Genomic DNA, 27,690 nt, shown 5'->3' on the forward strand with positions numbered 1-27,690 from the left:
GCTTAAACCACTGGTAAGCTTGAGTACAGGATAAGCATTCATCACCGTATGATTTTTGAAGCACTTGATGCGTTTCGGTAAAACTTTTACCAAGTTTAACACAAAAGTCAATCGCAGCTCTTGGAAAATGAGTTTCAAACTCATTTTCCGACCGTTTGTCAAAACACGCTGTCACTCTTGGCACTATAACTCGGCTTCTAATGAAACATATGTCATAAATAGTTGACACAAGACTAATGAAGGTTGCCACTTTCAACAACAAAAAGATACAACAGGTGGCGCCACTGGTTTCTTCTATTTGCGAAAAGTTCGTGTTACTTTTTGGACAGAGGGTGTAAATATTGCTCTAAGGCTGCAGTATCAAATTATAGACCAATTAGTATCTCAAGTTTGGTGGTAAAAGTACTGGAAAAATTTGTGAAAAAGAGAATTCTAGAATGGATAGATAAAAATATAATACTAGAGTTGATCATGCCTTAATAATTTACTATCTTTTTATAAACAGAAACAGCAAAGTTGGATAAAGGAAATTGCTACATGATGATTTTGACAGAATACCATATGGAACTCTGTTACACAAATGAGATCAAATGGGGATGGATATGACCCGGTTAAGTGAATAAAAGGGTGGCTGCTGCACAGATATCAAAAAGTGATATATGGAGGGACAGAATCAAGGCAAAAACAGGTGACTAGTGGTGTGCCTCAAGGTTCAGTGCTGGGACTATTGCTGTTAAATTTATACATATAAATGATATAGGAAATAACCTGAAAGGAAATATTCAGTTGTTAGATGATGATGCAAAATTAGGTCATCATCATCATCATCATCAAATTCCTGCCATGTACCCTCAAGGGGTGTACAGGATATGACAGTACTACATGAAAAAATTACATCATTACTAACTTCCTATCTACAATTTTCCTCCAAATCAGTCTGTTACTTGTCAAGACTCCAACATTATCAGATCTTATATTTCTATCGTCTAAGGCACTTTGTACCTTATCAATCCACCTATATCTTGGCCTTCCTCTGGGTCGTTTTCCTGCCAACCTGGCAGAGAACACTTGTTTTGCTAATCTTTCTTCTCCCATTCTATTTAAGTGACCATACCATCTGAGATTAGCTCTGCTAACGCATTCCTGGATGCTGACAATGTCAAGTTCTTTCCTAATATCCTCATTTTTAATATGATATTGCCATTGATGCCATCTGTTCACGCCTCTAATCTTTCTCAGGACTCTCATATCTGCGGTCTCTAGTCTTTGGTCAAGTGTTTTACTTCTGAACCAGCTCTCAGATCCATAAGTTAAAATTGGTTTGAACACAGTCTTGTATACAGCTAATTTAGTGTTCTGACTAATTTCTTTCTTATTCCATATGAAGTTATTCAATTGACTTCCCACGATACCAGCTTTGCTGATTCTGTTGTCTATTTCTATATTTAGTTTACCATCTTCAGTAAAAATTGTGCCTAAGTAGCTGAAATGTTTTACTTGTTCCACAGGTTCTCCATTCACAACACAGTTGACATTTTCAATGATTCTGCCTATTTTCATTGCCTTTGTCTTTTTATTGCTGACCTTCATACCATATCTATTACAACAGCTATTCAATTTAGTCAGAGAATCATGCAGACTTGTAGCGGATTTATTTAGAAGTATAACATCATCCGCATAAAGCAAAGAGCTGACATTAACATCTCCAATTTTGATATCAGGTTTAATACCACATTCCTTCATAATGTAATCCATATAGATGATGAATAACAGAGGGGATAATGTACATCCTTGTCTCACACCAGATTTAACATTAAACCATCTTCCTGTACTTCCTTCAATTCTAACTGCTGACTCACAACTCAAATAAAGACTAAGTATTGCTTGATATAATGCCCCATTGACACCATATAACTGCAGCGTATTGAATAGCTTCTCTCTTGGCACCTTGTCATATGCCTTTTCCAAATCGACAAAACTTAAATACAGATCTTTGTTATATTCCCATGCTTTCTCGACTATTTGTCGTAAAGTGAAGATCTGATCCTGACAGCCTCTATTTGGCCTGAATCCAGCTTGTTCTTCACCAAGCTTTCCTTCCACAATTCTTCTCAACCGTTTCTCAAGTATACTTGCATAGATCTTGCCAGGAATACTCAGTAGGGAAATACCTCTGTAATTCTCACATTCAGTTTTATTTCCCTTTTTATATATGGGTACTATGAGAGCTCTACTCCAATCATCGGGAATTCGTCCCTCTGTCCAGGCTTTCTGAACTATGCAGTGCAGCCACTGTAAGACTCTTCACAATTTCCTCCATTCCTAAGCTTCTTCAACAACCTCCAGAATATTTTGCCACCTTCTTGATATTTATTTTCTATATTCTTGCCAGGGGTGCTTATGGGTCAAAGCTGTATAACTGAGAGGAGACCTCCACATAGCCTTTAAAGGAATGCGGAGAACCGACCAGGGCTTCTGACCTAATGTCCAATCCTCACCTTCTCGTGGTGCACCCTGTTGGGTATCTACTTTGATACTGAACGAACGAGGATGGGCTGGCAATTTGGGATTTAGCCGACCAAATTGTATTCTTATTGGTTAAACCAAAATAAAAAATGATGGTACAACATGACAAAATTTCATGCCGGCTGGGGCGTCGCCCGGTTAAACAAGGCCCCCGTTGTTTTCGCCAGGGAACCAGGGCGAACAGCGAAAAGTCAGCTACTGGAACAAATCTGAAAACAAACCCCAACTCAACATCACCAGAGTTAAAGATCGTTACTATCAACGTAAGAAGCCTGAATGGCAAAGAAATGGAGCTAGCTGAGGAATTAGATAAGTACCAGATCGACATAATAGGGGTGACTGAAACAAAAAAGACCAAAACTGGTGAGATCTTTCTGAGCAATAAATACCAAATGTTATATTCAGGCAATAACAATCAAGTAAAAGAAGGAGTAGCCATAGTATTCAACACAAAATACGAGGCTAATCTTCTTGAATGGCAGTCAGTCTCAAGTAGAGTAATGTGGGCAAATATGAGAATGGGGAACTGGACAATGAGACTTATTTGTGCCTATGGTCCCACAGAAGGTTCTACTAAGGTAGAGGAATTTTTTGAGGCTTTAGAAAAAGCAACTGACACAATGAAAAACGAAAAGTTGATCCTTGTTGGGGATCTAAATAGTAGAGTAGGAAATGATTGTGAGACATACAAAAATATTTTGGGAAAATTTGGAGAAAAGAGCAAAGCTAATAATAATGGCAAATATCTGTTGGATTTCTGCTCAGGACATGGACTGGTTATTACTAACACCATGTTCCAACATAAAAATGTGCACAAATTCACATGGAGAGAAGAGGCTAGGAATAAGAAAAGTCTCGTTGACTATGTTATTGTTGATAGTGATGTTTTCTCCCTGGTGCAGGACACCAGAGTGTACAGAGGATTTGAAATTGGAAGTGATCACTATTTAGTCTTGAGCAGGATAAAATTGAATTTCATATCGAAAAGAATAACATGTAAGAAAGTTTTAAAGCGAATAAAAGTTGAGCAGCTCTCAGATGTAAACTGTAGACTAAAATACAGAAATATTATTGAAAAGAAAATGAAAGAGTTTGAGAACAGGAATCAATCCTTGGAGATTCAGTGGCAAACTATGAAGGAAACATTGATTGATTCTGCCAGAGAGGCATGTGGTGAGGTTGTGCGCAAAGATAAAAAAAATCAGAACTCCCTGGTGGACACAGGAAGTTAAAGAGGCAGTGAAGGAAAAGAAGAAAGCATATCAAAAGTTCCTGGCAAATAAGTCAGCTTTTACTCGTACAGAATACAGAGACAAATGTAAGAAAGCTAAACAGTGTGTAAAACTAGCTAAACAAAAGTCATGGGAGGACTTTAGCAAGAATATAGAAAATAAATATCAAGAAGGTGGCAAAATATTCTGGAGGTTGTTGAAGAAGCATAGGAATGGAGGAAAGAGTGCTGTAAAAGGAATTAGAGATGATAAAGGTGAAATGAAAACAGGAGAAAAAGATATCCTTGAAGTATGGAGTAATTACTTTGAAAAACTGCTAAATGAAACAAGCAGTGATGACAGCACAGTGATAAAAAACACTGACCAGGCATGCAGTCAGGAATACATATCCATACTTGAAGTAGAAAAAGCCATCAAAGGCTTGAAATGTGGAAAGGCAGCAGGAGTAGATGATATTCGACCAGAAATGCTGAAGTATGGTGGTATAAGAGTCTTACAGTGGCTGCACTGCATAGTTCAGAAAGCCTGGACAGAGGGACGAATTCCCGATGATTGGAGTAGAGCTCTCATAGTACCCATATATAAAAAGGGAAATAAAACTGAATGTGAGAATTACAGAGGTATTTCCCTACTGAGTGTTCCTGGCAAGATCTATGCAAGTATACTTGAGAAACGGTTGAGAAGAATTGTGGAAGAAAAGCTTGGTGAAGAACAAGCTGGATTCAGGCCAAATAGAGGCTGTCAGGATCAGATCTTCACTTTACGACAAATAGTCGAGAAAGCATGGGAATATAACAAAGATCTGTATTTAAGTTTTGTCGATTTGGAAAAGGCATATGACAAGGTGCCAAGAGAGAAGCTATTCAATACGCTGCAGTTATATGGTGTCAATGGGGCATCATATCAAGCAATACTTAGTCTTTATTTGAGTTGTGAGTCAGCAGTTAGAATTGAAGGAAGTACAGGAAGATGGTTTAATGTTAAATCTGGTGTGAGACAAGGATGTACATTATCCCCTCTGTTATTCATTATCTATATGGATCACATTATGAAGGAATGTGGTATTAAACCTGATATCAAAATTGGAGATGTTAATGTCAGCTCTTTGCTTTATGCGGATGATGTTATACTTCTAAATAAATCCGCTACAAGTCTGCAAGATTCTCTGACTAAATTGAATAGCTGTTGTAATAGATATGGTATGAAGGTCAGCAATAAAAAGACAAAGACAATGAAAATAGGCAGAATCATTGAAAATGTCAACTGTGTTGTGAATGGAGAACCTGTGGAACAAGTAAAACATTTCAGCTACTTAGGCACAATTTTTACTGAAGATGGTAAACTAAATATAGAAATAGACAACAGAATCAGCAAAGCTGGTATCGTGGGAAGTCAATTGAATAAATTCATATGGAATAAGAAAGAAATTAGTCGGAACACTAAATTAGCTGTATACAAGACTGTGTTCAAACCAATTTTAACTTATGGATCTGAGAGCTGGGTCAGAAGTAAAACACTTGACCAAAGACTAGAGACCACAGATATGAGAGTCCTGAGAAAGATTAGAGGCGTGAACAGAGGCATCAATGGCAATATCATATTAAAAATGAGGATATTAGGAAAGAACTTGACATTGTCAGCATCCAGGAATGCGTTAGCAGAGCTAATCTCAGATGGTATGGTCACTTAAATAGAATGGGAGAGGAAAGATTAGCAAAACAAGTGTTCTCTGCCAGGTTGGTAGGAAAACGACCCAGAGGAAGACCAAGATATAGGTGGATTGATACGGTACAAAGTGCCTTAGACGATAGAAATATAAGATCTGATAATGTTGGAGTCTTGACAAGTAACAGACTGATTTGGAGGAAAATTGTAGATAGGAAGTTAGTAATGATGTAATTTTTTCATGTAGTACTGTCATATCCTGTACACCCCTTGAGGGTACATGGCAGGAATTTGATGATGATGATGATGATATTCTTGCCAAATTAGGTAGAGTAATAAATAATTAAGTTGGGTGTCAGTTTAATGTTGGGAAATGTAAAGTTATGCATTTGGGATAAATAGATTACAAGCTAGGTATCACATTCATGGCTCTGTACTCCATAGAGGAATCTAGAGATTTAGGAATGGTGGTAGACAGATTTCAAGTTTAGAGGACATACTGCTAAGATAGTCCATAAGATTACTTGGTTATTGAAGACCATATTCACAATCAGAGATTAGGAAGTTGTGTGCAAGTCTGGTCTCCTGAGTTTCTTGGAGATGAGGAAGTGGCGGATGGAGAGGATTCAGTGGCCTGTGGAATGTTCCGTATGAGGATAGACTGAAGGTGTGTGGATTGCAGAAGTTTGTTGATAGGAGAAAAGAAGGGGATATGATAGAAACATTTAAGTTACTTAAAGTTTTTTATGATATGCAGAGGAAATGTTTCAGTACTTAGTTAGAGGGACCAGAACAAGCTGTCATCCCTGGAAGTTGAATAAAGATGTGGTTAGTAGGGATGTAAGGACTAGATTTTTTGCTTGGAGAGTGGTGAATGAGTTTTATGGGTTGCCAGAGTAAGTTGTAAGTGCTCTGTCTGTTAATGAGTTCAAGGAGAGGTATGATAGATTGTGGGGATAGATTAGGTCGCCTGCAAGAGTCTTCGGCTCCATGGAGATGTTTGTATAATAATAATTAACTATTAGAGAGGAAATATACAAAAAGAAAGAATAGCTAGTTGTTGTTGGAAACCCAACAGAATATAGAAATAACGTAGCTTACAGTGTGAAGGTGTTCAAAATAAATTTAAAAACTTCTTGAAATTCCTAAGTTTTCTGGTATAAGAACTACATAAAACTGGTAAAGAATTGTAGGAAAGTTTTACAATTCTTTACCAGTTTTGTACATTTTTGTTAACATAAGTTAAATGACAGAAATCAACAGATGAAAAAGGTTTAACAATGGATGAATGATAACATATATACTTATCAGAAATTATTGCTTTTAATAAGAGGATATGTATTATATTCTGTGTGTGCAAGTTATGTGATGATTGTTGGCCAAATAATGTGGCATGGTACATTGCTTTTTATTCCACCAATAGGTGTGCAGCATTTCTGAAGCTGCTTCCTCAAATTGTCTGACAAAGTAGTTATGCTGTACAGAATTTATTTTTCACAAGGCTATACTGGAATTTTAAGAGCTCCTCTTTTTATTCAAACCAGAACATATTACACATTATTAATGAAATTATCTCTATGTAAGATCAATTTTCAGGGGGAAAAAAGTGCTATGACATCATACTAGCAATTCTGGTATACATCTTCATTAGATGCAAAATTTGGAGGAACAAAAGTGGGAATAAGCCATTAGAAACTAAGTAAATTAGAACTGAAACATATACAAAAAATGCACACTAATCATACCTTTTAAAACAACAATACCCGGTTTAGCAGGAATCCCATTAAGTGTAATAGATCTGCTTAATACAATAAAGAAAATTTTCCTTTTTATAAAAAAATATCCAGCTGGAACCATGACAAAATTTGCTTAACTGCAAGTCAATCAACTAGAGATAAGCATGTCTGGACTGCTTCTCTTGTAGTTATCACTTGGGATGTAATTAATGATGCAGAAATTTTATACATAAACTACATGACATGCCAGGTCGAACACTATATATTATAAAACTTATGCTGCCAATCTTTTCAGTGGATCTTCCACACATTTTATCAAAACAAAACTAATAATTGCATACAAAAGGCATTCAATATTTATAGTAAGGTGGTTCTTCATTCTGGAACTTTTCAGCTAATGTGGATTGCAGCAGATATGGCAAAATTTTCAACTTTCAGGAAAATTAACCACGAGGTTTTTTTAATATGAGAAAATAAACTCTTAAATTTTTTTTTTTTTTTGTGGACAAACTAACCAGAGAAAAATAGATTATTTCTAACTGCTGGGTGGTAAATATCAACACTTTAAGGGACTTTATTATATTATAATGCAATGCAATATTATTATTAAAATTATACTGATATTTCAGGGATTGCATATACAACTTTTCTACTCAGCAGCATATCAGCGATGCATTCAGAATGCTAAACCGAATTTTGCTATGCACAAAACTAAATTCTGAAGTTTTAAATTTCACTTACCTTAAAATGAACACGGAGATTAGAACCACGAGCCTTGCATGCTTAAATATATATATATAAAAAAAAGGTTAATTTATTCATCAAGAATTAAATACTTATTATTGAAATAATAATATAATAATACAAAGTTTTCATTCCTATGGACAATCAGTCTAAATATTATCAACATTACTATTTCACAGCAACATATTTTATAGATTTATACTGGTTGGATAAACTGCAATGAAATTTGGTATTCAGGATCTTTAATAAAATACAGTGGCACAATTTCAGTTAATTTTGGATTAGGCTCTTAGCAATCCATCTGAATGAGATATATGCATGGACTAATTTAGGCAATTTTACAATATGGAATATAGAAGTTTTCATTAAAGAGTCCACATTTAGAGTTGCATTTTTTTTAATGTATCCAACCCACTAAAGGCCTACTCATTAGTATTATATAATAGGCTTATAAAGCCTATTATACAATACTGGTGACCTGTTCCTGAGACACTTTTTCATGTCATTTCAGGCATCCAACAGGCTGGGTGGCACAAATAGCAGCAAGGTTCATTTACCAAACATTCACAATCTGGAGAGTAGCACTCCCAACTCACTAAACTAGGCTAGAATACCATATTTTTGTAGGCAACAGTGATTTATGTTCTAACACACTATCTAATCAATAATATCTGGCTGCACCTTGTAGTAGCAGATGTGGTTATATACATCATAACCATGGCTTATACAGGTATGAAAGGAAGCACATTGGTCTTGCAATCTTCATAGACAAATATTAACAGTAAAATAGAATATAGTGAAGTCAGTGACTTTCAACGTGATACCATCACAAGATGTCACCATTACAACACAGGCACATGCTTTGGTTCAGTGCAGCACTCAAACTTGGAAGAGCATGTTGAAAAAAATATATATATAAAAAAAATAGTAACAGCTTTTGATGGGAGTGAAAATAAAATTAAAAAACTCTGAAGAACCAAACGCCAGGCAATGGACTAAACATGCTAACCCCCCCCCCCCACCACCACACACACACACACACACATGCACTCTGCAAATTTCATTTATTATATAGTTTAATTCAGTGGTGATGACAAACAACTTCATTTTGTGATAGGTCTTGATGTCTGTCAAGAGCTAAGTAGAGTTTGGGAACTTTTCAGTAGTATTAATGAAATATACAAATCTAAAGAATTTGCACATTACAAAACCTTGCTGGTTAGTGGGAACATACTACAGCTGATCATCTGATGACAGGACTGAAAAACAGTATTCTTTCCCTAATATATAAAGACTAATGATCTGTTATAGCTAAATGCTAACCTTTTGTTAACCTAATATATGCTAAAGTGGTTAATTTAATTACTGACAGTTCTGTTAAATGCATGTGTTCTTCAGCTTGTTTAGAAGGAATAATGATAAAAATAAAATCTTTCTGTATCATGAACTAACCTTCAGCTGAAACGTTCTCAGATTCTACACAGAAGATGAAAAAGTAGTTTCTTGGACAGAAAAGACCAAGCTTTTGCCTGGATACTGAAGAGATTGCAGATTTGGATTGTGCCAGAGAAAAGTAAGAGGTGAGTCAGCTCAAAAAAGAGAAATCTTGTCTGAAGATGTGCATTTTGGTAAAAAACAGTTCATGAGTTTCACTGCTTGATTATGTATTTCACTACCACCTAGCTTACTGGAACTTAAAGTGGCATTTAGTCTGTCTCCAGAATAGGCAATACTTTTTTTTTCCACCACCACTTTCCTCTTAATATGCAGTATGGAAAACATTCTACAAGGGCAAGGGGACCCAAACCAAAGCTTCCCTATATTGCTGCCACTTATCCAGCCAGATCTTGACTGCTCAAAATAATGGCATGCAGGGATCACTGATGAGGCCTAGAAATAATGCTTTCTATGAGAAAAACATTGTTCAGTTCTCCTTCCCACAATGGAGGCACTAATTTTATTTTTACTAAACATAAATACCATTTACCAGACCCAATCTACTATTCATAACTGAATCTCAACTGGCAGCCACTATCATCACTATCCATCCCAATCATCTGAACCACACTTTGCATGATTCCATTCATCACAAAGGTGGTACTTGTGCATTTGTAAGATAACATCCTATGCTAGAGAATGCTAATACTAGAATCTCTTCTTTTTAATTGTATAGCTCAAAATTTTCATTCTTTTGCAAGTCTTTCCTGCTATCCAAATTCAAGCTAACCCAGAACTTTTTTTTCCCTTTGTTTCTGATTTATTATTCATCACCAAAAGATAACACTGGCAATAATTATTTTTCAACTAGTAGAGAAGATTGAGAAGAATAATAAATCAGTGTTTGAATAAAGAATAATGATAAATCAGAAAAAAAAAAAGTCTTCTGGGTTCTGATAGTACCACCTCTCCCATGTTCATGAATCAACTTATCCTATATCACCTTGGCAATATTTTCTACCCATTTGGCATTTACCCAACAGCATGGAAAAGTACCCAGTACATAAAAAAACATCATTAAACTATCAACCCATCACCATCACCTCAGAGCTCTCAAAATAAAGGTTATCAGTGATCAATTACTCCACTACCTAGATGATCAATTAATAAGACTGCTAATATGTATTTCACTACATTTCATGACAGATCACTTAATCACTATTATGCATCTTTCATCAGGAGGTTTACTAGCACAAGGGCTGCCATGGTCAATTTGCACCACTGCAAAGATTTGAGCAATATATAAGGCAATAAGTAATAGTTCAAGAAATAACATCTTATATACAAGAAAGCAATTAATGAAAAAACTATATACAGTCAATAAATACAATCATCCATGTGTCAAATATACATACAATTTATATGATTATAAATGTCAATCCTCTGTAGAAATTTAAAAACAAAATACAGGAGGAAACAGAAAATTTGAATGTACAGGACTCAGATTATTAAAAGCACAAAAAATGTGCTCACAAAATGAGAGCAAATGATTAATTAGGATATGTATAATGATAAAGTAGAACTATAGAACTCATACAAGGTTTATTGCTGAGATTTCCAAAAATCTGTTCAAGATGGCACAGAGAACTGCTCAAACCAACATCTTATGGCTTGCCTTCCAGCTTTTGCAAGTAGATTACAAGGATGCCAACTGGCCATAGTGAATGCCTTTCTCTTTTTCAGGTGGAATATTATGTTATCCAGAAGAAGGCAACTTGGCTAATCAGCAATGCCTAACTCACACAGCCTCAATCCAATCCTAGTAGACATTGTGTCTTATGTTTTTGCTACTGGTATTTTAATAGACCATGTTCTGTCAAACTATTTTCCATCATTTCTTCAATCTTGTAAAAACACAAGTAGCTGTTTACAGACCAGCTTCAAATGTACTGAACTACCTTCTTGTCATCCTCATTCCTTCTATACTTTCTGGACCAGAGAGGGAGGAGGGAAGGAGAGGAAGAGAAAGGTATATGCAATCCAGCTTCTATTCTCATATTGTGCTCTCCAAGGACAACATAGCTCTTAAAAATCAGATTATTTAAGTTGCCCATACATTATGCAGATGTTCTTTTTTGCAATCTCTCATGTGTGGGTTAATATAATATAAGTACATAGAAACCTGGCTGGTTACAGCTCTTCTTAAGGATAACAGTGCCTGCAGGGAATTATTTCAGTGCACTTGTTCTAAACCATGTAATGCTGTAACAGAACTATAGTGCACAGAAAACCAGCTTAATAATTCATTAAATTAGACATCATTAATATTATAATTTGACATGAATGATATTACACAATTTATATCATGGATATACTCAGCAACAGGATATTTAATTTTTAATAATGAGGGAAGAGAAGAAAGGTAAAACAGTGTAATCTGATAGAGAATGTTGCAGTTTTCACTGAGAGTCACATGGTGTGAAGCAATACCAAGGTGAATATATTTCAGGTTTCATTTAGGATCTTTGCTAAATATTTCCTGCTTTAAGTGAAAGCATCCAGAAAAATTATAATAGCAGTTATACATCTTGGCACATGCTTGAAACTCTAAAGATGTGAACACATAATATGACTGACTGGTATTATGGTTGAAGAATCACATGACTGCTTTTATTAGTTTATTTTGAATGCTCCACTACCGCACATCACTTTTGTGCATTACTAGTTCTAGTCCGCAGTATCTATCAATAAAAGATTAAAAATGATCTAATAAAAGATGATTCAGAGTTTGCATCTATTAGTTCAATATTATAACTTTGCACCTAGGGTTGAAAGCTCCTGTGGCTGCAAGTCTGCAAAGCTAAATATACATTTACTTGACACTTTTGCATTTAAAGTATAAGCTGAACATGTTTATTTCTTTGATCTCAAGTATAAGAACCAATAAAAGCTATAAATGTAGTGCAGTACTCTGAGGTGATAATCAACCATAAGCTTATACCTAATAAATACTTACATTTTGTGGCATTTTCTGGTTCCATCGAATAACGTGCCATCTTCAATGAATACTGTGGATGGAAAGAAAAAAAATGTCAGCTTCACTATCAAAAAATTTCTTATTTAACAACTCTTCAGAATGATTCAAATTTTTATTTTTTTTTAATTACATGTTATAATATATGAGTTAAATATCACATCACTAGATTGGAAAAGTGGAATAATCAGATGACAGGATAAGAAAAAACAAAGGTGGAACCATCATCAGTATTGCTGCAACAACGGCAACACGATTTAACAATTGCTATTGATTCATTAATTCACCATCAAATTCCTGATGTGTACTTTCAAGGGATGTACAGGATACTATGACAGTACTGAACGATTAAGTTTACATTATTGCTAATGTCCAGTCAACAACTTTCTTCCAAATGAGTCACTCTTTTGCCAACACTATCAGTTATATTTTCTCTCTTTTAGATCACTAATGACAACATCAATCCACCAAGATCTTGTTCTTCCTCAAGGTCTTTTCCTGTCATCTTGGCATCAAACACCGGTTTAACCAATCTATCCTTTCCCATTCTGTTTAAGCGACCATAATTTTGATTAGCTAGGCTCACACATTACTGAATATAAACAATGTCAAGTTCCTTCTTCATTTTAAATATGATTATGCTACTGATATCATTTGTTGAATTGGATTTAAACGGTATTGATGCGAACAGATTGATAATTTTAATTTAGACTTTACTCGTTTCGTTAAGTGTGAGGTGTGCTATATGTATTATTTCGATTACATAAATGATTTGTGGATGTTTAGGGCGGATGGAAGAAGGGTGTGTGCAAAGTGCGACCTGAACGAGGAATTGATGAATGCAAATATGAAATTGATGACAGAAAGTGTTAGTAGCGAGAATCTCGCAAGGAAAATGAGTGCACGTTTGAAAGAGAAGGATGGTGTGAAAGAGAGGCGAAAGAATGTTAAAAAATCAGTAAAAAAGAAAATGAATAACATAAAATCCGTAACGGATGTTAAAAAGGACGAAAGTGATGTGAGAGTGGCGGAAGGAAACGAAATTGAGAGAACGAATGAAACTGGAAACGGCATGATGAAGGAATCGAAAGTGGAAAAAATCGAAAGAATGAATGATAGTGAAAGTTGGACCGAAAGTACGGAAGCACAGAAGGATGAATGAGAGTGAAAATCAGAAGAGGGGATCGAGAGTTAAAAAGATTGAATGATAGAGAAAATGTGATGCAAGATTCAGAAGTTGAATTGGATTCAATGAGGAAAGAGATGAAATGGATGCAGAATGAAATTAAGAAAATTCGGGTAAAAATATTAAAACAAATCATGATGGCACGAAAGAGTTAACGAAATATGAGCGAGTGGCGTTGTATGGTGACTCCATTATTAAAGGTGTGCTGGATGATAAGATGCATAAGGTATGTTTTCCAGGTGGTAAAATGAGTAGAGTGATTGAGGCATTGGATAGAGGAGGGAGTGAGCAAAGGAGTTAATGGTTTTAATTGGTATGAATGATTTGACATTATAAAGAGAGCGTCACAATGGATATCAGGAGATTGCTTAGAAGGATAAAAGAGAATAGTGACAGGAAGAGTGGTCAGTGTGTTGTCTAGGTTATGACTGTGGGGAGATGAGGCGGAGACGGGAGTGCAGTTTGTTAATGTGTGGAATAAGTTTGAGGGACAAGATGAGCTATGGACTGCATTTGAGTGGTTATGGTGTGAGTCGCTTGAAGAGACTGCTGCTGGAAGGTAGAAAAGTGAGTAGAGTGAGAGAGAATAAATCAGATCAAGCAGGAAGTGATGTGGAAGAGCAGGAGAGTAAGACAGGAGAGATTGAAGAGGTGGTTATGAATGAGGAAGTGAGTGGTATGAGTATAGAAAATGAGAGACTGGGTGTGCAAGAGGAACAGGAAAACAGGGAGGCTCAGGGTGGAAAGGGGTACACAGCATGAGAAAGGTGGATGCTCCAAGAGGAGGTGAGAGCATGTGTAGAAAGGAATGGTATGACCTGGGATCAAGAGGAAACTGCTGGAATTGAAAAGGGTTTTAAAATGAATAAGCAGAAAGGGAAATGGCCCCAGTCAAGCATTGAGAGATCACATTGAGTGGGTGGTATCAGTGGAACTATCTATAGATCCAGTAATGAGCTGTTGTTTGTATACAAATGCTAGAAGTATAAAAAACAAGGCAGATGAAATGGTTGCATTAATTGCGTCTGTTCACCTAAAGATTGTTGGAATAAGTGAGACATGGTTGGAAGAGGATGACATCCTGACAGGAATAGAGATGGAAGGGTATGATGTGTTTCGTGAGGATAGCAAGAGTAAAAAGGGGGTGCTATTGATGATAGAGAAAGAGTTATGTCCATACAAAGTAGAGATGTAAGAGGGAAATAGTGCCAGTGGTTTTGAGGCAATATGGTGCGAGATAGAGGTGAATGAAATCAAATACTTGGTTGGATGTTGTTATAGACTAGGAAATGTGGGTGGTGGTGATAATGAAATGTATAATCAAATTAGCCAAACAAATAAGAAAAGGGTGATTTTAATTATGGCAATATAGACTGGAATGATGAGATAGCAACAGGAAGTAAAGAAAATTAGTTTCTTGAGTTTTTGAGGGATAACTACCTCAGACAGTATGTAACAGAGGGCACGCAAGGATTGAGGGTCTTGAATTTGGTCATCTCATCAGAGGATGTAATTATAAATTACATCAGATTATGTTACATCAGAGGATGTAATTTGGGATTGGATGGTATACCAGCTCGTGTCGAACGTGAAGCGGCTAAAAAATTGTCAGTGCCCTTGACCATTTTGTTTAATTTGAGCCTCGGGTCTGGGCCAGTCCCAAGGGGGTGGAAAGAGGGGAAAATAGTTCCGCTGCACAAAGGTGGTTCCAAGGCTGCTGTTGAAAATTACCGGCCAATCAGCATAACAGGAATCATTATCAAGGTCTTAGAGAAAATAGTCAAGAGGAAAATACAAGATTGGATAGAAGAAAATGGGATACTGTATCGGGGACAGCATGGTTTTGTGAAGGGTAGGTCATGCCTCAGTAACTTGCTCACGTATTATAACACAGTGACGGCTGAACTGGATAAGGGTAATGGGTTTACAGTGATTCTAATGGACCTTGCTAAGGCCTTTGACAGGATACCACGTGGAATTCTAATCAGTAAATTGCAGCATATGGGGATGGACATAGGGTTAGTGAGATGGATAGGAGGGTGGTTGACGGAGAGATATCAGAGAGTGGTTTACTCAGGAGTAGAGTCCACAAGACGGCCTGTGACTAGTGGTGTGCCACAAGGATCTGTTCTTGGACCACTGCTGTTTAATTTGTTCATTAATGATACAGGAAAGGATCTGAGAGGAACAGTTCATTTGTTTGCGGATGATGCGAAGTTGGGTAGGGCAATAGTGAATGCAGATGAAGTCAAAATTTTGCAGGATGATTTGGATAGATTGGAGGTCTGGGCTAAGGAGAATGGATGTCAATTTAATGTGGCAAAATGTAAGGTTATGCATTTTGGGGTGAAAAGATTGGCGGCAGTTTACTGCATTGGTGGAACTGTGCTCCAGGAAATTGATGAGGCACGAGATTTAGGAGTGTTGGTGGATAAGGAATTGAAATTTAGGGGACACATTGCAAAAGTGGCCAAATCAGCTCATCGAATCACTTGGTTGCTGAAGAATACGTTGACAAGCAGGTTATTGTTCCTCTGTATCGAGCCTTGATAAGACCCCATCTCGACTACTGTGCCCAGATTTGGTCACCTAGGTTTCTTCTTGATGTGGAGGAGGTGGAGAGGATCCAGAAGCGAGTGACCAAGATGATAGCAGATCTGTGGAATGAACCTTATGAGAACAGGTTGAGGATTTGTGGGTTGCAAAAATTGGTTGATAGGCAGAGGAGGGGAGATATGATTGAGACATTCAAATTACTGAAGGGTTTCTATAAAATTAATTCAGAAGATATTTTTGAGAACAGGTCTGGTTGTGGGAGGACTAGGGGACATCCATGGAAACTGGGCAAAAGTGTGGTTAGTAAAGGTGTTAGAGCTGGGTTCTTTACTTTTGGAGTAGTGAATGAGTGGAATGCGCTCCCTGAGTCTGTGGTGGATGCTGTTACAGTGGATGGGTTTAAGGCGAGGTATGATAGATACTGTATGAATGTCGAATAGTTGTGATGAATATGATTTGGGGCCTCCCTCGATGAGTCTAATGACTCCCTGGAGTTGCCCATAATAATAATAATAAATGGTGTCAAATCATCCACCAATTGGTGAGAGTGACCATGAGGTGATTACCTGGGTGGTTGCCAGCAGTGTGAGGACCTCTGTGAGAAAAGGGTATATGTGGAACTACAAGGGGGGGGGGATGATTATGAAGAGCTCAGGAGACAGCTTGTGGGTGTAACATGGAATGAGGAGTTAGCTGGAAAAGAGATCAATGCAGCTTGGGGGATTTTCAAAAACTATCTAGTAGATGGAATGTCTAAATATATTCCGAGGGTGAGAAGGTTAAATAAAGTAGGTGTGTGAGATGGATGAATAGAGATTAAGCATGCGATACAGAGAAAGAGGGCATTGTGGAGGCAGCATAAGCAAAGTGGAAGTAACCAATTCCATGAGGTCTACAAAGACCAGGCAAGGAGGGTGACTTGGTTGGTGAGGGTAGCTAAAGAGAGGTATAAACAGCAGTTAGCTAATGAAGTCAAAAAAATCATAAGGAGCTCTTTCGATATGTAGCCACCAAAAGAAAGAATGATTATGGAAGGATGACATTGATTGGAGAAAATGGTATAAAGACAGCTGTTGCAGAATGTGTGGTGGAGATACTTAATGAGCAGTTCATACAGGTCTTTCAATCTTGTGAATGTGACTTCATGGAGAGATTGAGAGCAGTAGATGATGGGGAGGAGAGACTGACTATAAGCGAGCAAGGTGTATGGGGAGTTGAGTAAACTAGATGTTAATAAGGCAGTGGGACTTGATAATATATCACCGCATATTCTGAAGGAATGTGCCAGGGAGTTGACACCTGTCTTGACATATTTTTTTAATACGAGTCTTGCACTCAGTGAAGTCCCTAAGGATAGAAGGAAGGCAAGATTGTGCCAATTCATAAAGGAGGTGATCGAACTCAAGCATTAAACTATAGGCCTATCTGTGTGTCAGGTGTCGTGGTTAAGTTGTTGGAGAAGCTTGTGAGAACTAGGATCCAGAGTTGGGTTGACAACAATGGTATCATCTTTGATGGACAGCATGGATTTGCTAAAGGGAGGTCATGTTTTAGTAATCTACTTACTTATTACAATAAAGTGACTGCTTCCTTGGACAGAGGAGAAGGATACACAGTAATATACTTAGATTTTGCAAAGGCTTTTGATAAAGTACCACATGATAAATTATAGTCAAACTGGAGCAGATGGAGATATTAGATTGGTGCATTGGATTGGAGATTGGCTGTCTGATAGGTATCAACAAGTTGTGTATATGGGAGCGATGTCAAGGAAAAGGAACGTCACTAGCGAAGTGCCTCAGGAATCTGTTTTAGGACCATTATTGTTTAACTTGTATCTTAATGATATCAGTTGTTTGCAGATGATGCAAAGTTGGGAAGAACCATGAAGAGTAGTGAGGATGTTGTGACCTTGCAGGAAGGCTTGAATAAATTGAGTGATTGGGCATGGAAATGGGGGATGTGAGTTCAATGTTGCAAAATGTAAGGTTTTAAAATCTGGAAAACAAAGATGGGATGCAGAATTTATGCTTGGTGCAGATACATTGTTGGAGGTGGAAGAAATAAGAGATCTGGGGGTGATAGCAGATAAGGATCTGAAATTTAGGGGACACATAGCCAAAATTGTGAAGACAACACAAAGGCTTCTGGGAATGATGTGGAGGACACTGACGTGTAGAAGTAGCGAGATTCTTGTTCTGTTGTATAAGGCTTTGATTAGGCCACACATGGACTATTGTGCTCAGATTTGGTCACCTGGTTTTCAGAAGGATGAATAGATGCTGGAAAGGATCCAAAGGCGACTAAGGTAATTTCTGACCTCTGGAATGTCGAGTATTATTATTATTTCAGGCGACTCCAGGGATCCCTTAGACTCATCGAGGGAGACCCTAAACATCATGTCCACACAACTATACAACATTCTCGCAATATCTATCATACTTTGCCTTGAACTCGCTCACCGTCATAGCACTCACAACAGACTCTGGCAGCTTATTCCACTCATTTACCACTCTAAAAGTAAAGAACCCAGCTCTAACACCCCTGCTAACCACACTCTTGCCCAGCTTCCACAGATGTCCCCTAGTTCTCCCACCACCACCAGTCCTGATCTCAAAAATATCCTCTGAATTAATTACTTAAATTAAGGGGATATTAAATCCCACATAGTTTTAAAACCGAATAAGAAACGCAAAGATCGGAATCAGAGAGTTTCTTGTCGAATATAGTAAACTATAAAGTATCGGCGACACTAGCGTTAGCCAATGCAAGTGATCCTAGTACGTAGTACAATACCGGGCAACTCGTTGCAAAGGTGGGGCAAGTTCAGATCGCTTTTCTTAGGTATTTTCCATAATGTAAAAACACATTTCCTAGGAAATGTATGCTGTTATTACATTATGGAGGGAGGTCACTACCCAGACCGGTTTCAGCCTTTTTTGAGGCTTCATCAGTGAGTAGCAAGACCTAATACCAAAGTGTATAGCGAAAAGAACTTATGTACTCTGCGAACGAATTTTCCAAACAGGTGCAACCATTAAGTTACTTAAGTATAAAGAGCTAATAAGCTTCATTTCGGCAATGAAAACATTACTTAAATTAAGGGGTGGGATTTAATATCCCCTTAATTTAAGTAATGTTTTCATTGCCTTAATTTCATTAAGGGGTGGGATTTAATATCCCCTTAATTTAAGTAATGTTTTCATTGCCGAAATGAAGCTTATTAGCTCTTTATACTTAAGTAACTTAATGGTTGCACCTGTTTGGAAAACTCGTTCGCAGAGTACATAAGTTCTTTTCGCTATACACTTTGGTATTAGGTCTAGCTACTCCCTGATGAAGCCTCAAAAAAGGCTGAAACCGGTCTGGGTAGTGACCTCCCTCCATAATGTAATAACAGCATACATTTCCTAGGAAATGTGTTTTTACATTATGGAAAATACCTAAGAATAGCGCTCTGAACTTGCCCCACCTTTGCAACGAGTTGCCCGGTTTGTACTACGTACTAGGATCACTTGCATTGGCTAACGCTAGTGTCGCCGATACTTTATAGTTTACTATATTCGGCAAGAAACTCTCTGATTCCGATCTTTGAGTTTCTTATTCGGTTTTAAAACTATGTGGGATTTAATATCCCCTTAATTTAAGTAATGTTTTCATTGCCGAAATGAAGCTTATTAGCTCTTTATACTTAAGCCTCTGAATTAATCCTATAGAATCCCTTTAGCAATTTGAATGTCTCAATCATATCTCCCCTTTTCTGCCTATCAACTAGTTTCTGCTAGTTGATAGACAGAAACCCACAAATCTTCAACCTGTTCTCATATGGTTCATTCCATAGACCTGCTATCATGAGGAAAGATTGAGGAGATGCAATTTGCAGAGTCTGGTGGACAGGAGGAAGGGGAAAGATATGATAGAGACCAACAAGTTGGTAAGGGGGACCTCTCAGATGAGTCTTTGACTACATGAAGTCTTGGGTAATAATAATAATAAGAAGTAAAAATAACTATTTATAAACTTAAAAGCTAATATTTGCTGGTATTATATCCAGCATCTTCAGAGCACACAAACAAATGCGAGACAACCACAATTCGGTGTAACAGTGGGGCTAGTGTAAGTAATTGCAGCGTGTGACATAAGACTGAAGTCCTAATACAGTGGCATCTAAGTTAAAAAAAAAGTAGTAGTCCAAAGTTCTGAAAAAATTGTATAGTCCAAATAGTAGTCCTTTAAACTTTCGAAAAATAGTAGTCCAAAGTTTGAAAAAAAAATAAAATTAAAATAAATAAATATTAATTTGATCTTAGGATGACTGTCTCCCAAATCTTTGGTAGATTTATACAGTCATACTTGTTAAGGTTTGGAGTATGGTTTAAGGCTTCTGTTAATTCCAGGAACAACCTCTCTGACTTGTAGAAGCTTCTGTGCAGTACTTTTGTTTTTTTCCAATTGATCCTGTGTGCTGGGTTATCCAAAGCATGGTGTGCCAGACCTGATTTGCCATAACGAAAGTGCCGGATATATTTTTTTTTTGTGTTCACCGAGGCGGATGTCCACAGTTCTTCCTGTCTGTCTGTAGTAGGTTCGATGACAAGAACAGGGCACTTCATAGACTCCTGGATGTGATAAAGGAGTATGTCCTTGAATAGATGAGAGTTGCCAATTTCACATAAAGTTTAAATACAGTGTGCAGTTGGTGTTTGTTAAGCACCCTAGATTTTTTCAGATGTGCCTTTAATGTACAGGATGGTGATAGTTTTGTAGTAGTCTTTTGTGGTAGATAATGAGGGGATTTCTAGGTCTTTTCCCAGAACAACCTCTCTGACTTGTAGAAGCTTCTGTGCAGTACTTTTGTTTTTTTCCAATTGATCCTGTGTGCTGGGGTATCCAAAGCATGGTCTGCCAGACCTGACTTTCCAAAACGAAAGTGCCGGATATATATTTTGTGTTCACTGAGGCAGATGTCCACAGTTCTTCCTGTCTGTCCGTAGTAGGCTCAATGACAAGAACAGGGCACTTCAGACTCCTGGATGTGATAGAGTGAATCTGTCCTTAGGTGAACGGATGAGAATTGCCAATTTCACATAAGGTTTAAATACAGTGTGCAGTTTGGTGTTTGTTAAGCACCCTAGATATCTTTTTAGATGTGCCTTTACTGTATGGGATGGTGATAGTTTTGTTGTCATTCCAAAATCGTCTTAAATATAAACTATATATATAATGCTCAAAATAATATGCCATTAACCATATAATTGTAGCATTCTGAATTTAGTTTTTCCTCTTGGTACCTTGTCATATATATTTTCCCATGGTTTCTCAATTATTTGTCTTAAATAAAAAATATTCTTTACAATCCCTATTTGGGCCTGAACCTAGTTTGTTTTTCCCCAAGTTTGAATTTTCATGTTTCTTAGCCTCTTCAATATGCATGCTTATAAATTTTACCTGAAACACTCAATAGGAAAATTATTTAATTCTCACACTAAGTTTTATTTCCCCTTTTACAGATAGGAACAATCCCAGTCATCTAGAATGTGACCATCTAACCATGTCTTCTGAATTAGTTCAGCTCTTATATTTTTAAACCTTAGCATTTGAGTATTTTTGATCAAATATCTACTCCAGCTGTCTTCCAACAACTCTGGATTTTGGTGGCTTTTCTATGTGCTCCTGATTGCATTCTTCTCAAAGATTTCCTACCACTGTTCTGTCAATTCTGGTTTAATTTAAGAAACTTTTGAAGTAATTATTCCAGACATCCATCTTTAGTTTTTATATCACCTCATCTGATTCCTTTTACAGTACTCTTTCCTCAATTTCTAAGCTTTTTCAATCGCATCCAGATCAATCTGTCACATTTCTGATATTATATCTTAACGGTCATTCTATGACTTATCTTTTACAAACTGCTTCTTATATTTTTCTCTGTATTCTCTCAGAGCACATGCTGCCTTACTAGGAACTTTCAATATGCTTTTTTCCCAATAACTGCCTCTTTAATTTCCTTAGCCCACCATGGAGCTCTAATTTTCCTATGTTTGTAATTAATCAACTTTGCTACGTGTCTCACAGGCTGAATCAATGTTTTCTTTAGCACATGAAGCTGCCACTGAATCGCCAACATATTTGTATATTTCTTGGCTTGGTTGGCCAAGGGATTAGCATATCCACTCTCCAGCCAAAAGGCTGCAGGTTCGAATCCCACCTTGGGGGGTGGGGATGTTTCTGATTGTGAAAATACTAGTGGTGGTGGGCAGTAGATGGCATTGGTGTAGTTGCAATTCATTGTAGTTGGTGGATTGACAGAGTTGCAGAGTGGGTGTCCTCCCTTGATAAATCTTTAGACTCCCTGGAGGTGTCAAGTAATAATAACATTCCAATCTATATCTCTGAAAGCTGCTTGACTTCTTTTTTAAAATTCTGTACACATTTTTCTTTTCAATACAAAATTCATTTTTACCCTGCTAAAAAATAAACGATAGCTTCTATACATTCATGTTTTGAATCATCATAAAGATTATATACATATTTATGATTATATATATTAGTAATGACTAACCTGTGTCCTTACAGCTACCAGATATTTGTAATTATTAGCTTGTACTTTTCTTCCAACTTTCCCAAAAGATTTCTATATCTGGTATTCTTTCCCACTATGCTCAAGTATCAACTTTTCCTTTTTTACATCAGCTGCCTCTTCTAATGACCAAAAAATTTCTCTGCTTCTTCTTTAGTTCAACCTTTTATGGAATCATATACACAATAAGTATCCAATTCCCCATTTAAGTTTTCTCCTACCCCCCCCCCCCCCCCTTTTTTTTTTTTTTTTTTACAGAGAACCCATCCATGAGTGTCAACCTATAGTATGCTAGTACCATGGATGGACAATAAGGAACTTATTCATGTTTAATTTAAAAAGCTGTGGGTTATATTCCTTGGGAAACATGGTGGAAGACTGTTCTAGAAGACAGCAGTAGAAGGGATAAAGAAGAGGGGAAATTTGTTTGGTGGGCATGGAGCTGAACTGTAGGAGGGTGTTGGTAGCTGCTGCAAGAGGGGAGGGGATTATAGATGCCAATTCTGATGAACAGCAGCCATAGAAGTATTATAAAAGATGCAAGCTGCAGAGACTGAATGTCTATGCAAAAGTGAGTGGAGTGTATTAGTGAGGAGGGGGGTTTCAATCAACTTAACTGCTGTTTGGAATCCAGTATTTCAACATCGTAGGGCATCATCCCAGATATGAGAGCGGTATTCAATGGCTGGGCAGATTTGCAATTTGTATACGGTTAAGAGCTGTTTGAAGTTAAAGTAATGCTTTAACTTTAAGTGGAAGGGAAAGCCTAACTTTCCAAGGTGATGGTCAACTTGAATAAAGATTTGAGTATTGTCATGGATAAGATTGGAAAAACAGGGGTTTTCTTTGTGTGTGGGAAATAATGCAGAGCTGTGCTTGCATCACTACTTGAAATTGTCTGCCACTCAATATGATTATTTCTGTTTAGTGTTGAATACTATAACTACTTCTTCCTACCTGATCATTATTGCCTAAATATAACATCTTGTTGATATTAAGAAAAACTCATCATTTTTTTCCTCTGTTGCAGTCAGTTATATCAACATTGCACTTCTAATTCTTCTGCCTGTTCTTTACAACTGATACTTATGTTGATGGTGTCATCTTCAATTGTTATAAAATTTGAGTAACTAACTTTTCATTGTTAACCTAGGTTTACCTGATGAAACACCTTATTTTACCATAATCTTTTGGCTTAAGCATTAAGCAAATACCTCCTTATTCATTTAGTATCCAGCAAATACCTACTACTAATGGGATTCACCACAAGGTGAGGACTGGACATTAGGTCAGAACTCCAAGTCACTTCTTCACATTCCTTAAAGGGTTATGATAAAGAGAGGCTTCCTCTCTTTATCTAGCTCTGACCCTTAAGCAACTCCAATAAAAGAATATTTCATTCATTTTTGCTCAACCCTGTTACACCACTAATACCAATGATGATACAGAATACTAATGAAGAATTTAATAAGTTATTAACATGTTTGACACCAGGTTATGTACCTCCAAAATCTTATTGTTGAATAAAATTTTTCAGCAAAAAATTGAATTTTTGGATCTACCATCCACATGGCACAATGCAGATGCAGAAACTCTTTTGCACTGTGAACAAATATCAGAGCTCAAACAATACTGGTTATTCATAAAGAGCCAAGCACTCCTTTGTTGTGACATGTCATAGTCGTGTTGCCTATGAAACGTACTTGCACTGTAATGCTATGTGTGAGGGCCAATATGAAAAAACTGAGTCTAGCAGGTGTTAAAGGACAGGAAGATTCTTGTTACTTTATGGCAAACTCTTTACAGTTAATTACATGAGTATAGTACAGTAAGCATAGTATAGTATTTTGGATTTTCAATAACTCTTGATATTTATACAAGCAAAATGCAGTGTCAGTTCATTAAGTGACAACCTAATTTGAAACCCAGGAAAGGCAATTATGAAAGCTTGCATAATCTGTTTTTTTTTTTTTTTTAGTTATTGTCAAAGACGTTATTTACTGCAAGGGATGGCACAGAAATAAACCAAGGGTCGTATCCTCAAAGTATAAAAAAAGTCAGCAAGTCAAGTTGAATGTAAAATAAGTAAACATATCCAAGGCACATTAGAGTTATTACTATTCTATATTTTATTACTTTTCCATATAATACCTCAAAAATAGACTATTTTTTTTCCTCACTAGCAGTTGAATTAGAATACTTCGATTAAAACGTTAGTAAGGAGGAGAAAGGGTGAGGGGTAAACGTAGTAGGGCACACATCTTTCATATACAGTATATATATATTAAAGCAACAAATTACAAACATTTCTGATTTAATATTACTTCTCTATAATGGGTTATAGAATAATAAGTTTTAAAATCACAGGAACTAGATTTACCAAACTTACTACTTAACGATTATCACCGATAACGAAAAACAATAATTCACATCACTTCTTTTTAGAATCTTAACGCAACTATAATAGCTCAAGAAAGAAAAAGAGTTGCGCCCTCTACTCAACATAAGCCATCGATATTTAAAATTGCTCTGAATATTCTGAAACTAGCCAACAACAGTACCACTTGGAATTAAAACTATTATAATTATAAAAATTAATACTTTATAATCAGATAAAATTTAGTGACTGAAAACGAAATGTAAAAAAAATGTCAAAATTAACAGAAAGCTTATTTATATGCAAATTGCTTTTTAAATAACCTTTGAAAAAAGTGTTTTTCCTTATCAGTAGAAGGACGCACAATCAAACATTTTATAAACTCATATTCTATAACGCCCTCTAAGAGGTTTATGGACTTCTATCATATATAATATGTATATCTCCAAAATATTTTTACAAAGTTTCTTTATCCCTATAGAAACCAAACCTGGAAACCAAAGCTGCACATATCAGTCCAGGTGAGGTCACATCAAGGGATTGTAAAGAGCAGAATTACTTACATGTCCCTACATGTCAATATTAGTTTCAACATTGCAATCATCCTCTGAGCTATATTTTCATTTTTCGCTATGTGGTGCACTGAAGCTCAAATTTTTATCCATCATAACTTCAAGATCTATAGCTTCGTAATTATTTCAAGTACATTCCCAGCAATATGATATATGCCGTTGGATATCTCTTCAGGCCAAAGATTTAATGTTTTAATTCCAAGTGGTACTGTTGTTGGTTAGTTTCAGAATATTCAGAGCAATTTTAAATATCAATGGCAATTTGTGATAAAGAATTTAATATGACCACGACACCGAACGATCAAAAATAATCTTTTTCCCATACTTCCAGCCGATGCAGATCACTCTCCAATCACATCAGCAAACGATTGAAGATTACCTGTCAGGCCATTCCAATTATAATTAATCTATAGATCAAACAACAATGGTTGATGGACTTATCCCTGGGGCACATCACTAGTCACCTTATATCTCGCAGAAGAAATCCCCACATAAAACTTTCCGATACCCGTGCATCGGCTATCCACTTATCTAAGCCAATAAAGAGAGGCATATAGAAGAGATTCATATAGATCAGTGCTTCCCAAACTTCTGGATGTTAAGGCCCACCCCTTTGGAAAAATTAAAATATTTCACGACCCCATCGAAAAAAAAATTATAATGTAGACATATATTATTATAATATTTATTGTATTTATATTCAATACAAAACATACACAGCGAATATTGCAAAAAACAAATGCAAATATTACATTTTAGCATCTTACATACACATTTGACATGGCACATTATCTCATATTTTTATATAGATTGATATATTGTTATTGTACATTTTCAGTACAAGCACATGAAACGTAAACCAATTAGTAATAAAGAAAGAATTAAAACATAAAAGAAGTTTAATAACAAGTTAATGTGATGGATGTGTTTCAATACTGCCACACAAAAAGTCAGTATACATATCAGGTGAAATATTTGAAACTGCAATTCTTAGATTTCTGCTTTGAAATGAAACTTATATGAATAAGCATACATTTGCTAATATTCATTAAGCGCCGAATTACGCAGGAAGAAAACTTTGTGAACCCGCACCAGTGCGTGATTTTATTCCATTAAAATATAAAAAATAACAAAAAAGAAATAATAAATAATAAAAATTAAATACGTTTCATTTAAGATAAAAAAAATCTACTTAGTCTTAAAACATTTTCAATTTGTTTTCATTATTTCACGGCCTCCCCTCAACAAAACCTACGGCCCCCAAGGGGGCGCGGCCCATAGTTTGGGAAGCGCTGATATAATGACCAGCAAGCCCATAATAAAAGCGGAGAATCAGGAGATTAGCTGAACGAGCCAAGAGTAATTCGAGAGTTCTTTCACAATTTGGCAAGTAAAAGGTAGGGCTAAACGGCCTCGCCTACTCACTATATACGGGAATAAAAAGGCGTTAGCTGATTTTTTTTTTAAAGAAAGAATAGCTACAGTATAATGATTTTGAAGGCTGAAAATGGAGTTGGGGGGTGACTGAAGCAGACAAACTAATTGAATCATTGAGTTATTTTTTGTAAGAGTGTACATTTCAGATGAAGTTATTACAGCAATAGATATGAGAGGGATTATTGTGGAAGTAAGAACAGTAGATGTCCGAGTAAATCGAATATTACATGGATTTGGAAGGGACATCAGCTCGTGTATTACGAGAATGCGCAAGCGAATTGATAAATCTTACTCTTAACTCGAAAAAAGTCCCAATGAAAATGGTTTTATTGAATAAGTTATATTCGAAGCAAATTATGGATCAATCAGTATTTCAAAAGTGATGGTCAAAGTATTGGAGAAGTTGGTTAAAGACAAAATTCAAGAATGGGGAGATAGGAATGGGACTTATGGGGGAAGCATGGCTTTGTGAAGGATAGGCCATGTATACTTTAGTAACTAACTCATTTTTATAATAAAGTGACAGATGAGTTGTATAAAAGTAATGGCTACATAGTGATACTGTTGGAATTCTCAAAACATTTGAATGGATGCAGCATTGAATACTG

At 36.4% G+C, this 27,690-nt stretch overlaps 1 protein-coding gene across 2 annotated transcripts in view; it reads right to left on the minus strand.

Annotated features, from left to right (window-relative positions):
* Positions 1–25,191, minus strand: part of RpL17 (ribosomal protein L17) — a 52,973-nt gene extending 27,782 nt beyond the window's left edge. Inside the window, exons 1-3 of one of the 2 annotated variants that reach the window (XM_090406429.1) lie at positions 25,086–25,191; positions 12,357–12,408; positions 7,901–7,941 (exon numbers count right to left, since the gene is read on the minus strand). In XM_090406429.1, the coding sequence (XP_090262555.1) occupies positions 7,901–7,941; positions 12,357–12,396 (81 nt within the window). In that variant the 5' untranslated portion in view covers positions 12,397–12,408; positions 25,086–25,191. Of the gene's footprint in view, positions 1–7,900; positions 7,942–12,356; positions 12,409–25,076 lie in introns of both variants that reach the window. The other variant, XM_090406430.1, reaches the window with a different exon arrangement.
* Between the last annotated feature and the right edge of the window lie 2,499 nt (positions 25,192–27,690).

The sequence above is a fragment of the Typopeltis vanoorti genome, chromosome 16 (genome assembly GCF_054136105.1).
Source record: "Typopeltis vanoorti isolate ZY-2024b chromosome 16, IOZ_Tvanoo_1.0, whole genome shotgun sequence".
NCBI classification, from domain to species: domain Eukaryota; kingdom Metazoa; phylum Arthropoda; class Arachnida; order Uropygi; family Thelyphonidae; genus Typopeltis; species Typopeltis vanoorti.